The sequence below is a fragment of the Penicillium nucicola genome, assembly GCF_028828085.1.
Source record: "Penicillium nucicola strain IBT 29836 chromosome Unknown utg000003l, whole genome shotgun sequence".
In the NCBI taxonomy this organism is placed as follows: Eukaryota; Fungi; Ascomycota; class Eurotiomycetes; order Eurotiales; family Aspergillaceae; genus Penicillium; species Penicillium nucicola.
This window is the reverse complement of record NW_026643127.1, coordinates 315,454-328,733: the sequence shown is the minus strand read 5'-3', so window position 1 is coordinate 328,733 and position 13,280 is coordinate 315,454. Positions and strand designations below refer to the sequence as shown.

Here is a 13,280-nt window from a genome sequence, read left to right as displayed (position 1 = left end):
TGGCAGGGTTTCGTCGTCATTCATCCAGCCCTGATCTTGGCGAACTGAGCAAGTGGTATTGATTCCACTTCGAGCACAGTCGACATGCCACACGGAAAACCGGAACACTGGGAAGCTGTTCTGATCAATGTTCCAATCGTCTGTACTGGTGTTGCAACGGCTTGTTATGCCCTTCGCCTTTTCTCGCGCTACTTGTTGGATCATAAACTACGAATCGAAGATGGAATGATGGGAGCAGGCGTCATTTGCACTTGGGGAGTCGCGATATGTATCGTATATTGTGAGTTTTAACAGAATCCTATCATGAAGAAATCATTCCTAACTGTGACTTACAGCTGCTGTTCATGGTGTCGGAACGGGAGAATCAATATGGGATCTCCCGCGCGAGCAAAGGTTGCGCATTGCCTTGGTTAGTTTCATCAAAGCTGCATTGAAGACACCTCATTAACAACATCTCATTCTTCAGTCCAATTGGATTCTACAGAAATTTTGGCCTGTAGCGCAAGTCTTTGTCAAGGTCTCAATCTTGATCTTCCTCCGGCGACTATTGAGCGTCGTTGACTGGGCTAGACACGCTGCAACTGCTCTCATGGTCTTTGTCGTGGCCTGGGGAGTTGCAGCCTTCATTGCGAACACCTTTCAATGCTGGCCGGTTCAGTATTTCTGGATTAAAAGCATTAAAGGGTCGTGTATATCTGGACAGACGACCCTTTACACTATAATTGGAGCCTTCTCGGTGGTAGAGGATGTCCTCATTCTTGCCCTGCCACTACCAATTGTATGGAATCTTCAAATGCGCTTGCGTGACAAGATTCAGCTCACATTTTTATTTCTGATGGGTTGCTTGTAAGTTCCCAGGCCTCTCTATTCAATGTTCAAGCTGATTACCCTTTCCAAAGGGTGTTTGTTTTTAGTATTCTACGTTTACTTCAGTTGAAGAATTATCTAACGGATAATTTGACATGTAAGCATGGTCGTTCAGCTTATGCTTTACTAAGATACTGACCCATACACTTGTCACAGATAGCAGTGGTTTGTCGTTGATATGGGCCATCTTGGAATTGGACATGGCAATCATATGCGGCTCTCTGATGATGCTTAAACCTCTCTTCCAGTCCTGTATGGGAACATTACGGAAGGGCGCTAATAGACTGAGCAGTGGCTCATATTCGTTCGACTCTAGGGGGCCTGTCAGATCATCTCGCGCATCACGGGAGTCAGACGGCTTTGGATACGGGCGCACTGAGATGTTGACCACTCCAACAGCAGCGAGGGTAGGGCCCGGTACAACATACAATGCCAACTGCAGCGAGGATTGGACTATGTTCGAAGATATACCAAGCTACGACCTTGATTCCAATCCCGATCCGCTGAAACGGAAAAGTACAGCCGTGTGAAGGTGTATCTGGAGAGTCTATGTTTTAGATCAAAACAGATATTCGAAAACATGTTGCCTTGCGGTGCACTATGGCTGCCCAAAATTACTTGTCTCATATATAATCTGTCGTTTCTCATAGCCGAAAATATTTCCGTCACATATTTTTGCAGATCTATCAGTCATTTCAATCATTGCCGCCATGGCCTGGGTTGTAAACTAATGTCGCAACTTCGAAGCGGTCCTTCAGAGCGTGCCTAACAGCAGTTTCCTCACAAAGTACTTCCTCCCTATGCCACTCTCTGTCAACGTCACGGTATAGTAAATTGTAAGAATTCATCTTGTAGTTGGAGTGGTTGGGTGTTTCTTCGACATGAGCCATACTAATGCGGTTGCGCTCAGGCACAAGTTCCCCTGGGGCGATGCCAGCGTGCTCGATTGCATAAATGCGTGGCAATACAACCAGAGCTTCAGACGTGGAGTAAATGCCCTCTCTCCGGTTATATTCTTCAAAGATTCTCAACACTCGTTGTCGAATGGACCAATCCCGGCATGCTATCCCAGTCATAAAAATGGTTGGGATCCATCCCTCCTTGGCGGAAAAGTAGGGATCAAGCATCCCACTGAAATTTGTTAACAACTTTTCTGCTGCATCAACTGCTCCTTTAAAATGGGGGAAAAGCACGTCCCATTCCATTTCAGAGCCTGTGAAATGTAAGGAGGTAAGAGTAATGTGGAGTATTTCATTGTTTATCTTGAGCAGCAACATTGCACGCTCTTGATTCGGGGAATTTGTTGCAACGCTATTGTTGTGGAGAACAACACAGTTCTTGTATCCATTCTTGTATCGGTGAAATTTATCAGCGACACTATCCCACATGAAACCTTGTGGGGGCGCGGAGTCGTATGTTTTAGTGTTGAAGCGTTTTGGGTCGCTGAATAACACTAGCCAAGCCTGGACTGGCAGGAGAAGCGTACGCCTTTGTTGCTCATCTGGATATGTCATAATATCCTGTATGTTATCATCGATGAGTTCCATGAGGAAGGGCCAGTCCGACCCCTTGTAATCATTCATCCATGTGGCACTGGCCCAGTGCAGATGAAGCTGCACAAATGTGTTTAATAGAATGGGGGCAACTATGCTATGCTTGGCGTTGTTCTTTCTCCACTCATATAAGAGCTTCGTTCCAGATCGAAGATGACAGCGAACAGCTTCGACATCGCCTTGGAAGAGAGCAATGGTAATCAAGACAACACAAGCAACCAGCACCTTCTCGGTATGGGATGGGTCTGATAGGTCGTCTTCTATGATGCCTTTCCGAAGATGACCGATCGCTTTGTTACATTGCTGAAGAGCGAACATGTCATGCTGACCAGCAATTGGATCCGCGAATTCCCGATGCAGAGCACTGATAGCAATCGCTGCATGGCGCACCACGGGATAACATTCACTAGCTTGATGAACGAGCAATTGCCAAAAAGGGTCGAAGTTATACCCAGTGCAGTGTGCCGCGGTATGTGAGCGGAACAATGATAAGTACTGACGTTCCTTGTTGGATAGTCCGACTTGGCTAGCATCGACCATGAATACTAGGCTACCACTCATAGCTGCCTCTTTGTTCATAGGCACAACACTAAAGGTCTTACCACTTGTGCGTGCATGTCGAGCATCCCGGACTTCACGGGTCCTTCCATCGGGGGGTGTCACGTATCCCTGGCACTTTCGTCCGCTACGGCTGCACATAAGACATATGGGTCGGGTTTCATCGCACTTCCTATGTCGGGATCTAAACGAAGCGGATTTAGCACCGGACGGATTCTGAATCATAGATCTTCACCGATTGAACCAACTCACTTGCAGGTCAAACAGCCCGTGCGAACCTTCGGGACACTGGCTCTTTTCTTCTTCTCGCTCACTGCTTCTACCATGATTGGTTCAGAGGTGACTCGGGCCAGTGTGGATCTGGGGTAGCTGACGGGGGGTGTGACTCGGCTGTCCAGAGAGCCTTGCTGAAAGACTATTTCTGGTGGGGATCGCGTAAATGCACTTTTAGCCCCCAATTAGTGTGACAGGGATCATCCTCGACGGTCCAATGGTAAAAGTCGTTGATGTTGGGGTAGACCCTGGTGCCTGAGGCATCAATATCAACCCAATCTCACCGCCAATGTGGACCGAGATTGTTGACTCTTCATACATGTCACATTGAATAGGCATTGTACCGTTGTCGGTGGTTCTTCTGCATGTCTTCCAAGCCCAGAGACGCTTTGGACTTTCCAGAGTCGGATAGGGGCTTCCTAGAAGCTCACCTTCCGACCCAGGATGGCTCTACCCGGGATCTCCCCTTCACAACACTCACTTTCGCCACATCGCTCGACTCCTCCCTTGCTCTCTCACCTGGGGCCCGCACGGTCCTTTCTGGGCCCCAGTCGAAGGCAATGACACATTATCTCCGGTCACGCCACGATGGGATTCTTATCGGTGTCGGCACCGCAATGGCAGACGACCCAGGTCTCAACTGCCGCATTGCAGGAGTCGGAGGCTACGGCAAGGACGGCCTGGATGGCCAGCCACGACCAGTAGTTATTGATCCATCTGCTCGATGGGACTTTTCTGATGATAGCAAATTGTTCCAGCTTTGCAGAGAGGGACGCGGACGTGCACCGTGGATCGTGACCGCACTTGACCAACCCCCTGCGGAAAAACGAGATCTGCTGGAGAAGTATGGCGGAAGATTTATCTCACTTGAAATGCCTCAATCTGACTCTGGCCGGCACCAAATCAATTGGCACAATCTTCTTGTCACCCTCAAGTCCAATGGCCTTTCAAGCGTGATGGTAGAGGGTGGTGGCCAGGTTATCAATTCTCTCCTCAGTCCTTCCAATATGTCACTGCTCAATTCCGTGATTGTCACAATTGCCCCAACTTGGCTAGGTCGAGGTGGTGTAGTTGTGTCACCAGCCAGGCGGTTTGATGACGGAGGAAATGCAATTTCCGCTGCGAGATTGACGAGCGTCAAGTGGTACCCATTTGGTGAAGATGTCGTCTTGTGCGGTCGGGTCCAGCTTTCTGAATCTTGAAAATCAACGCAGTCGCTCGAAATTATGAACTTTGCTACGAGCAGGATTGTGATTCCCCTCGTGGCCTCCACGGCAGCTACTGACTAGATCACGTGCAGACCTGCATACAAGTACTTGGCTGAAACTACCGTGGTTGAATTACAGAATTCGTGTTTCCCTGCTATATTTCATTACCTACTGCATGGTTCCACAGGGCATAGCATACTTCAAACTTCACATCCTAAAACTTCTCAGACCATACAAAATTGAGAGATCATCTATCTCGAATGATCAAAAATGTCGATACCGCTGTGATTAAACACAAGATTGCTGTTGTCATCAGCACTGACATTGACATTCGAGGAGAAGGGAACCCTAGCACTGGGTGCAATGACCAATGAAAAGATCTTACCAAGAAAGCGGTTCATATAATAGTATCCAAACTTGTCCGTCAATGTCCCAGAGATCAAAGGTCCAACAAACATCCCGAATTTCCAAGTTATATTGGATAATGAGAACGATCGAGAATATCCACCGTTCGGACCGAATATCCCCGGAAATTCTTCCTCGACCGCATTTGCGCCATCTAAAGTGTCCCGATTAGCGAACTCTTCACACGCCCTATTTGAGATGTTTGACCCAATATTTCAATTGATAGGCTCACTCACGCATGACTTCAACACCTCCAAATCCCAAGAGCAGTGTTCTGCAAACTCCAAGCCCCACAAGTGCAGTGAGATAAATTGCTTCAGCCGCTTTCTTCGTACCCGACCATGGGAAACTTTCGTTACCCGCTACTCCAAGAAGCCAGAGCGAGGGCGCAGTTAATAGAAAACCAATTGTGACGGGATACCTCATTCCAATTTTGTCTTTCACCCATCCTGCGGGGAGTACTAAAACCATAGATGGCAGTTGAAGCAGAAGAAATAACAACCCCGCGTGAAGACTATCCCATTGAAATACTGACTTTACATGCAGGGGGATTGTAGTTTCAAAGCTGGAGAGTATCATGGCGAACAAGATATCAGCAGCTAGTGCTGTAGAAACACGACTTTGCCGGAGCATCAGGTAGTACGCATTCTGTGTCTCCGGCTGCGCTGTTTTCCAACGATCCAAAGATATGTTTCCCTCCACACTTACCAGAGATTGATACGTAGTCGTCGCTAATGAGTTTGGACGTAGAAGTGGGCTGTTCTCTGCGCCATCATCTATGTCGGTAGCGGTTTCACCAGAGCCAGCACTTTCCCCGTCTAGGGAATTGTTCGTCATGGTGCTCTCGTCATTGTTAGTTGGACATATCACAAGCAGTTGGAGGATTAGTCCGATAGCGATGACCCCAAAGGCCACTGTCCAAATGAATCGATACGATACTAATTTGTACAGTGTTCCCGAAACGGCTGGACCGGATAGGAAACCTGCACTGACGAACATGTATGTCAAGCCTAGCGCTTTGGCGAGATTTCCCACCCCCACGGTATCCGCAAGAATTGCCATTCCAATGATCCAAATCAATGACCCGGAAATGGTTTGGATTGTTCGACCAATAATCAGCACAGGCACTAGAATAAGGTCAGTTAGTATGCCGTGGTTGGCAATCCTTGGGATTTGATAAAATTACGTTTCGCTGGCCACGCATTGAGCAGTGTCCCAATCGCGTTGATTGCCGAGGAGATTACCAAGAGGCGGGTTTTCTCGGATGTTTTATCGGCGAAATGAGCTATGAAAGGTGCAATTGTAATGGATACCGTTGCGTTCATTGAGAGTATGATTGAGGTAAGGATTTGAGTGTGCGCAGGATTTGTTCCGATACGAATCTCGAGCATCTCAGGTAAAATAGGAACGATGAAGCTAAACAAGAATGTATCTTATTTCAGTTAGCTTCAAAATCAATATTTCTAATTGCGGTCCAAGAAGGACACACCAGAAAACATAGCCATAGAAATAACGGCAGTGACAAAGACCTTTGATGCTCTCCATTGATAGCCAACTGGCGAGTCTAGAGCATAAATTGCAAGAGGCATATCTCAAGTCTTGGAGGTTCCTGGATCTTCGAGAGGTTCAAAAACAAGACGAGGCTGGTAAAACAAATCAAGCGTATCTTTACAGAGAAATGAACCGCGATAAAAGCAGGAATTAAATACACCTCCCAGCCAGCTTGATTTGCGTCTGCCAAGTCTTTATGTGCTACAGGATCCAAGAGCTTGGACGAACTCCTGCAGGGATCAATTTCAGCTCGGAGCTGTCTCACAAACATGCGGATGCAGTCTCACCTGAGATTAAAGGACCAATTGTGTAGCCTCTGTCACCTATGGCAATGTTAAGCGACAAATGGCGGATCTCGAGGTGCGCGCTGGGTATCCCTACAGATGAACGATCTTTTTCCGTTGCAGTAAATTTCCAAAAAAAGGGCGACAAGATATTCTCTCTCCGACATTGTTTTCTGAATAATTTAATTTCGTGTATCAAGCTTTGTAAGATGATATCCCCTCGGTGCAGAGGATCTGAGGTAGGTTATTTGCACTAATAATACATATGCCTTGTGGGATACTCATTGCCTATGAAGCATGTGTCTTTTTTCTTTTTGTGTGCACTTTAGTTGCCATACTTCTGGTTGAATATCCTTTCCATGAGTCTCAAGTTGTAGAAGACATGCTTTTCTGGTTAATGGGACCCTCGTCCTCTAAATTGAAACCCTTTCTGTGGCTTATCCCAGTTAGACTGTTGTGCGACTAGTAGAAAGCCGAAAGTGTTAGGTTTTCTTATCGAAATCTTTTCTATGGTTTCAAGGTCTTACCTCGTAGAATTTGAGGAGACTACACAGCCTAATGCTCGTCCTGGAAGGCTGTCTAGCTGTCCATGCAATTTGAAGTGGTTCTAAAGTCGCCCACCGCAGTGAGCCACTTTTACTTGATGATGTATTCCGTTCTCTAGTATCATTCTGTTCTCTAATATATAAGACACTGCCTGGAAGTCAGAATGTAGCTATTTGCTTGTATGAGGGTGTCGTGAGATGCTACTCATATTTAAACTTCAACAGGAAGCAATAACACGCTACGAGCGCTTCATTGATGCAGTCTCACCACAGCCCTTTGAGGTAATATGCACCGCAGCTATCCTCTTTCCTTGCTGAGGAGATCGTAAAAGTGGCGTCTGCACTGTTTGTATATGCATGGATACCCTCGCGGGATGTCCTACTAAATTGGGTAGCACGCCCAGCTCCAGGGTCACAGTTTAGATACGGGCTACATGAGACCATCAGCCAGATTAGTAACTCTGTCAGGGTCTTTCGAGTGGTCTTTATAAATATTTCAGCACAAATAACCAATTATATAGAATAATATGAAAGCTTTATAGCAAACAAGCTCGATCTGCTTGTAGAACATCCGCAGCCAAGATGACCATGCCATAGTCCGCCTTTACCCCCCATGCTCGGGAGATGCTCACTGATTCACTTTCTATTGATTTTCTGACTCAATGGTTTACTTTCAGATAAAACAACAGGGATTGCATTTAGAAATCAATCTATGAGAGCTCCAGCCTCAGGCTGATCGCAAAGTCTACAAATGATACTGATCACACTACCAGCATGAAAACAATGTGAAGACGATAGAGTCCAATCTAAAGGTCTTTGTCTCGTCTTTTACTTTTCAAAAATATAAATGATAATTAATTATTTCTTTCTGCATTGTCTACAAACAGAAGTCATAAAGAAATAGGCATCTTCTTAACACATTCAGTGTGGTTTGTTCCATCACAATGACCTTTGATCCTCCTTTCCAGGAGTCGTAATTCTTGAAACCAGAAGTATAAATAATCTTGAATCATTCATAAATCTTCATTCACCTCGACAATTCAAAGGCTATCTGCTCCGACTGTGCACGACTTTCCTGGATAAATTTGGAATCATGTCTCTTCCGCTCTATCGATGGAAACCCCAATCCCTAGAACGCGAAGAGCTCTTAGCTACGCTGCAAAGGCAAGTTCGCTATTTTCGGTATAGACCAGAGCGTCGCAGCCAGGTGATCGATAGGCTCAAGGAAATTTCTCAAAAAGCACTTGACCGCTTAGACAACCCACCGCAGGCCTATGATTCGCGACTTGAACAGCTTTACAAGGCGCTCCGTGAATACTTGCCTAGCGCTATTGAATTTCTTATGAGTGACCCTCAATATGACTTAAGGGCTGCCGACGCGATCGCGCAGATCTGCCTCGCCTCAACCACTTTTAACCGCGTTGGGGTGGATGTCTCGAAAGCTGGGACAGATCAAGAAACCGCATTTTTACCGTGAATTTATTTCCACTGATGTTCATCTCGGACTTGCTTTCAGGTCCGGTGAATTTTTGACTGGCATCAGCTGTCAAAATATCACAGATTCTTTTTTCTTCGATCTCTCCTACTTGTAGGTAGTTCTAGGCTTCGTAGCACAATTTTTGCCATTGCTAATGTAGTTATTGGGTCACTCAAGTAAGAGAAACGTTACTCGAGCTTTAGATTTAAAGCCAAAAAGTGAACAAAGGTCGTTTGAGTGAAATCTATCTGCGGAGTCCATGAGATACATATTGACTTGTGCAGTAGTAAGTCGGAGTTTTTAACCTATTGAACCTTTCCCCTTGAGTCAACGGGCCAGATTTCTTCGATGATGCCTCGGCGGTAAGCATAATAGAAGTCATGCAGGTTGACTGTAGGGTCGATATGACTTGGAATCATTTCAACGCGATCACCGACCGAGAGATCCGGTGTACCGTCTTCCCACATTAGGGAGCCATGCTCATCGCCAAGAACTCCATAGACATATCTCGGGTCCTTGCACTCTGCCAGCCCACTATCCGTCGTCAAAGACTTCAATCCACTATCGATAGTAACCGCCCGGGGACCTTGCTTGCTCACAACCGTTGATAGAATTGTGAGGCTGTTTGAATAGAAAGTACCAACGGCGTTTCGATAATCCGTATCCATGAAGATAAATGATCCAGGTTGAAGCTCAGTGACGCCAGGAACGGTCGCGCAGAACTCGGCCGTACCCGTGCCTCCCGTGGTGACCACTTCAATTTTGAAGCCGGCCTTCCGCAGGGAGTCGGCAGTGCTCGTTAGGATCTGCATAGACTCTAGGCACTGAGCTTTGCGATCCTCTTTATCATGCAAATGCTGCAGATGACCTTCATACCCTTGGACACCAATCAGCTTCAGATGCTTCAACCCACCGACATGTCGGGCCAGGGCCAGGGCAGGTTCGCCTGGTGATACGCCAGTGCGATGAAGTCCAACGTCGAGGTCAATAAGGGTTGTAATGGGCTCTGCAATCCCTGAGGTCTCTAAAGCATCGTTAATGGCTGATGCACCGATTTCGCTATCAACCACGATCCTGATCTTGGGGTATTTGCGGAACAATTCCACAAGTCTCCTGACTTTGGCAGGGCCGACAATCTCACATGTGATGAGCAAATCGTCGAACCCTGCGGCAGCAATGACTTCGGCTTCGCTGACTTTGGCCACGCAGCCTCCCTTGGCACCGGCTTTCACCAGCTTTCTGGCCAGAATGGCACTCTTGGTTGTTTTAAGATGAGGGCGGATATTAAGACCAGTTGGTAAAAGCTTATCCATAAGTTTCTTGATGTTTTCCTCCATAAGATCAAGGTCTGCAATCATGGATGGCGTATCAAGGCTATCGAGCCTGTCACCAACCTTGGGGGAATACATGTTGAGTGGGGTATTGGAGTTTGGGGGCTGAAAGCTGCGAAGTAGCGGGGGTAATTGGATTCTGTTTAGGATTCCGGAAGAATCTGGGAAATGGGAAACTTGCAATTTATGTTGAAAGGACGCAAGGGGCAAAGATGCCCCCCAACTACCCCCGCACTAACGGTGTATACGGGGCTCTGATAGTGAGGCGGTGTCCAGCATTCACTATGGGCAGAATAGGGAGTTAGGGTAACATCGGACCCTGTGCCTGGTTTTTGGCGGGCTAAGGGCTCGTTCCGATCTTCCGTTTGCGGAGGGATACGTTTCAGGGGTAATTGAGCATACACTTGAGAAATTCTTGAGGGATCTAGAAAAATTGGCATATCTCTGTGTTGTCGCTGCGTTCAATTTGAAATTTGGGAATTGGACCATATGGATCCTTCACGACACAAAGGTATCGCGTGATCTCATACAGTTATCAATTCATGCAATAAGATCTCTTGGCTTTTGCATCAAAGGAAAGTCGGGATTTTCTGTTGTATGGGTTGACATACTGCAAGTCCTGTTGCGGGTATCACTCTCAATTAATTGAATAACACCGCTAACACTGCTGTCTCGAATTCTCTCTAGATTCTTTTTAACCCTTTTCGTAACGTTTCCTGATTTGTTATGTTTCTCGAATGAAACCGTGGTGTCCATGGGTTCCATACAGCCTGAGAGGCCAGTGCGGACATTGTTTACCACAATATGACTTTGAGGCTAGTATCAATCTTGTTCACTGCCCATGCCTATATCATTCCATATCAATATCATATTGAACAACTTCTACTAGCACAAGCCACTTGAATAATTATATAATATGAATCGTGTCTCCGCCAAAAATCCAAGGTCACACTAAATTGTCCGCGGTTAATCAACCAACCCGGGATCCTACGATATTAAAATTATGTATACTCAAGTATGCCGTGTACTGTCTGGTATTGAGTCTATCTACACATAAGACCTGTTGTTTGAATTCCACAAATGTTGTAGAGCGGCACCTAGATAAATTCAAAAATGAAAGATAAATAAGCTCCACATACTCAATTAAGCTCAAAGTGGCGTAGATCAACAGCCATGCGTGCGCAAAGCCAAAACGGCAAGACTGCAACAAAATGAGCATTCATTCTTCTCGTGGGGCTCGTCAAGTTCCGGAACGTACTAAGAAACATCGACTTGATTGGTAACTGCAAGCCTGATAATGGTTTCACGCCTATATAACGGAGTATATCCCCATTCTGAGATATGCACGCAGTTCCAAGACGCGTACCTTGCATTACTCTCTATGACTTGTCAGAAATATAGGGGCAAGGCCCAAGTTCAAGATGGGATGCAAACCAGTCCAATATCTTGGCAACAATTCCGGCCAATAGGAATGTGTTTCGGGGGTGTTTTGCCGATGAGTAAGAATGGCTTCGGGCCCTGTCCGGGGCGCGATGACGCGGGGACTGACGAATTGCCCCTGTTTCTTCTTTGAATATCGGAGGACTTATGCTAGCGAAGTAGCAAGACTATATTGTCGTGGCTCACAAATATGTACATTGGCAGCGAATAGCAATGAGAAATCTACTTGCAGCACAAGGCGTTCTCTTCTTTCTAAGCAAGATCCTTTTTTCGTGAACAGAGCAGATGCGCGATCTTCCGTGGATCCAAAAGCTAGGTGTTTAGAAATCAAGGTGACTCTATTTGAGCCTTACTCCAGCCCTAGGACCAGACCCCCATGTCTCCACATCATGGTCTCAACTTATTCGCCTGGACGGGCTGGAATAAATAGACATCTCGCAGAACAACTGTCGTCAGCAGTGTGGATACATTGGAAAAGTGGTAGGATACAAGGCAGACTACTGGCGAGGCAAAGCATAAACGAGAAACACATATATAGAGCTCTTCTCCTCAAGTCAAACTGGATCTTCACAAGTAATTTTCATACTTTGCCTTAACTCAAGATGCGCAACACTTTTCTTACTTTCCTCGCATGTGCTACGGCCATCTCTGGCGTTGCAGGTAAGATATAACTTGCTTTTTCTTTTACAAAAGGATCGTATCTGACAATGCCCCCAGCGCACCCTGAACGCCATGACCATTCCAAAGTTCATGCGCCCTCCGTTCAAGTCCGCAGTACCGATAAGTGTGCCCGCCACATTGAGCAGCGCCGTGATACTGCGCTGTTGAAGCGTAGAAGTGCCATGGCCAAGCGCTCGACATATGTCAGATCGAGTGCCAGTCCCTACAAGTACACCGAGATCCAGAACAAGACTTGCGAGCTTACTCCGGACACCATCTTCGGTCCCTACGATGTAGATGGCGAGCTCCACCGCCACGACGTCCGCGAAGGACAGGAGGGAATTGACCTCTATCTCGACCTCGGATTGATCGATGTGGAGACCTGCGAGCCTCTTCCTGATGCTTGGCTGACTATCTGGGTAAGTAGCCCTCTATCTACAAGTACAGCTGCAATGTGCGAAGATCATTTCCTCACACCTCTTTCTAGTCTTGCAATGCCACAGGTACATACTCCGGCTATGTCGGCATCGACCCAGATACCGTATCGGCATATGATGGCTGGACAACGAGATCAGATGGCACAACCGACGATGAGACCTTCCTGCGCGGAATCTCCAAGACAAACCAAGCTGGTATTGGTGAATTCCGTACCATCTTCCCTGGGTACTACTCTTCTCGCACGACCCATATCCACGTTACTGTGCAGACCAACGTGACAGGCGATGATACCAGCTACTCTGATGCCGCTACCAAGCATGTTGGACAGCTGTTCTTCCCCGAGGAGCTGATCAACTCCGTTTATCAGTTGGCACCTTACCATGCTCACCTTGCTACTCTAAACCGTACCCTCAACAGTGAGGATTCGCTTTTTTCTGTTGCTAATGCTGATGGGTACTCTGCTATGATCTCTACGGAGTTGATTGGTCAAACTCTTGCTGAGGGTCTGATTGGATACATTACTATTGGCGTGAATAAGAGTGCATCTGCTATTGCTACTACCGGGGAGCAGGTTAACGTGCAGGGGTACTTGCCTACTGTTTCGTTGAGTTCTAGTGCTCAGGCTGCTGCCAACACTATTGATCTTGCTGAGGGCTATCGTGCTAACGGCATGAAAGTTTAAGACTCGAA

At 46.7% G+C, this 13,280-nt stretch overlaps 7 protein-coding genes across 7 annotated transcripts; 4 read left to right on the top strand and 3 right to left on the bottom strand.

Moving 5' to 3' along the window:
- Positions 1–84: 84 nt before the first annotated feature.
- N7511_003705 (uncharacterized protein) lies at positions 85–1,397 on the top strand (the record flags this gene model as incomplete). Its single annotated transcript, XM_057126130.1, has 5 exons — positions 85–280; positions 336–409; positions 467–846; positions 900–964; positions 1,024–1,397. The coding sequence occupies 5 exons, from the start codon at positions 85–87 to the stop codon at positions 1,395–1,397; spliced, it is 1,089 nt and encodes a 362-aa protein (XP_056985020.1).
- A 165-nt stretch (positions 1,398–1,562) lies between these two features.
- On the bottom strand, positions 1,563–3,304 carry N7511_003704 (uncharacterized protein; the record flags this gene model as incomplete). The annotated part of the gene is made up of 2 exons (XM_057126129.1): positions 1,563–3,111; positions 3,231–3,304. The coding sequence occupies 2 exons, from the start codon at positions 3,302–3,304 to the stop codon at positions 1,563–1,565; spliced, it is 1,623 nt and encodes a 540-aa protein (XP_056985019.1).
- A 312-nt stretch (positions 3,305–3,616) lies between these two features.
- Positions 3,617–4,453, top strand: N7511_003703 (RibD family protein; the record flags this gene model as incomplete). The annotated part of the gene is made up of 1 exon (XM_057126128.1): positions 3,617–4,453. The coding sequence occupies one exon, from the start codon at positions 3,617–3,619 to the stop codon at positions 4,451–4,453; it is 837 nt and encodes a 278-aa protein (XP_056985018.1).
- A 257-nt stretch (positions 4,454–4,710) lies between these two features.
- Positions 4,711–6,453, bottom strand: N7511_003702 (MFS general substrate transporter; the record flags this gene model as incomplete). The annotated part of the gene is made up of 4 exons (XM_057126127.1): positions 4,711–5,018; positions 5,101–5,991; positions 6,051–6,296; positions 6,354–6,453. The coding sequence occupies 4 exons, from the start codon at positions 6,451–6,453 to the stop codon at positions 4,711–4,713; spliced, it is 1,545 nt and encodes a 514-aa protein (XP_056985017.1).
- Positions 6,454–8,337: 1,884 nt separating this feature from the next.
- On the top strand, positions 8,338–8,721 carry N7511_003701 (uncharacterized protein; the record flags this gene model as incomplete). Its single annotated transcript, XM_057126126.1, has 1 exon — positions 8,338–8,721. One exon carries the CDS (start codon positions 8,338–8,340, stop codon positions 8,719–8,721), a length of 384 nt encoding a protein of 127 aa, XP_056985016.1.
- Positions 8,722–9,026: 305 nt separating this feature from the next.
- On the bottom strand, positions 9,027–10,130 carry N7511_003700 (DSD1 family PLP-dependent enzyme; the record flags this gene model as incomplete). Its single annotated transcript, XM_057126125.1, has 1 exon — positions 9,027–10,130. One exon carries the CDS (start codon positions 10,128–10,130, stop codon positions 9,027–9,029), a length of 1,104 nt encoding a protein of 367 aa, XP_056985015.1.
- A 1,964-nt stretch (positions 10,131–12,094) lies between these two features.
- N7511_003699 (intradiol ring-cleavage dioxygenase) lies at positions 12,095–13,272 on the top strand (the record flags this gene model as incomplete). Its single annotated transcript, XM_057126124.1, has 3 exons — positions 12,095–12,152; positions 12,210–12,571; positions 12,640–13,272. 3 exons carry the CDS (start codon positions 12,095–12,097, stop codon positions 13,270–13,272), a joined length of 1,053 nt encoding a protein of 350 aa, XP_056985014.1.
- Between the last annotated feature and the right edge of the window lie 8 nt (positions 13,273–13,280).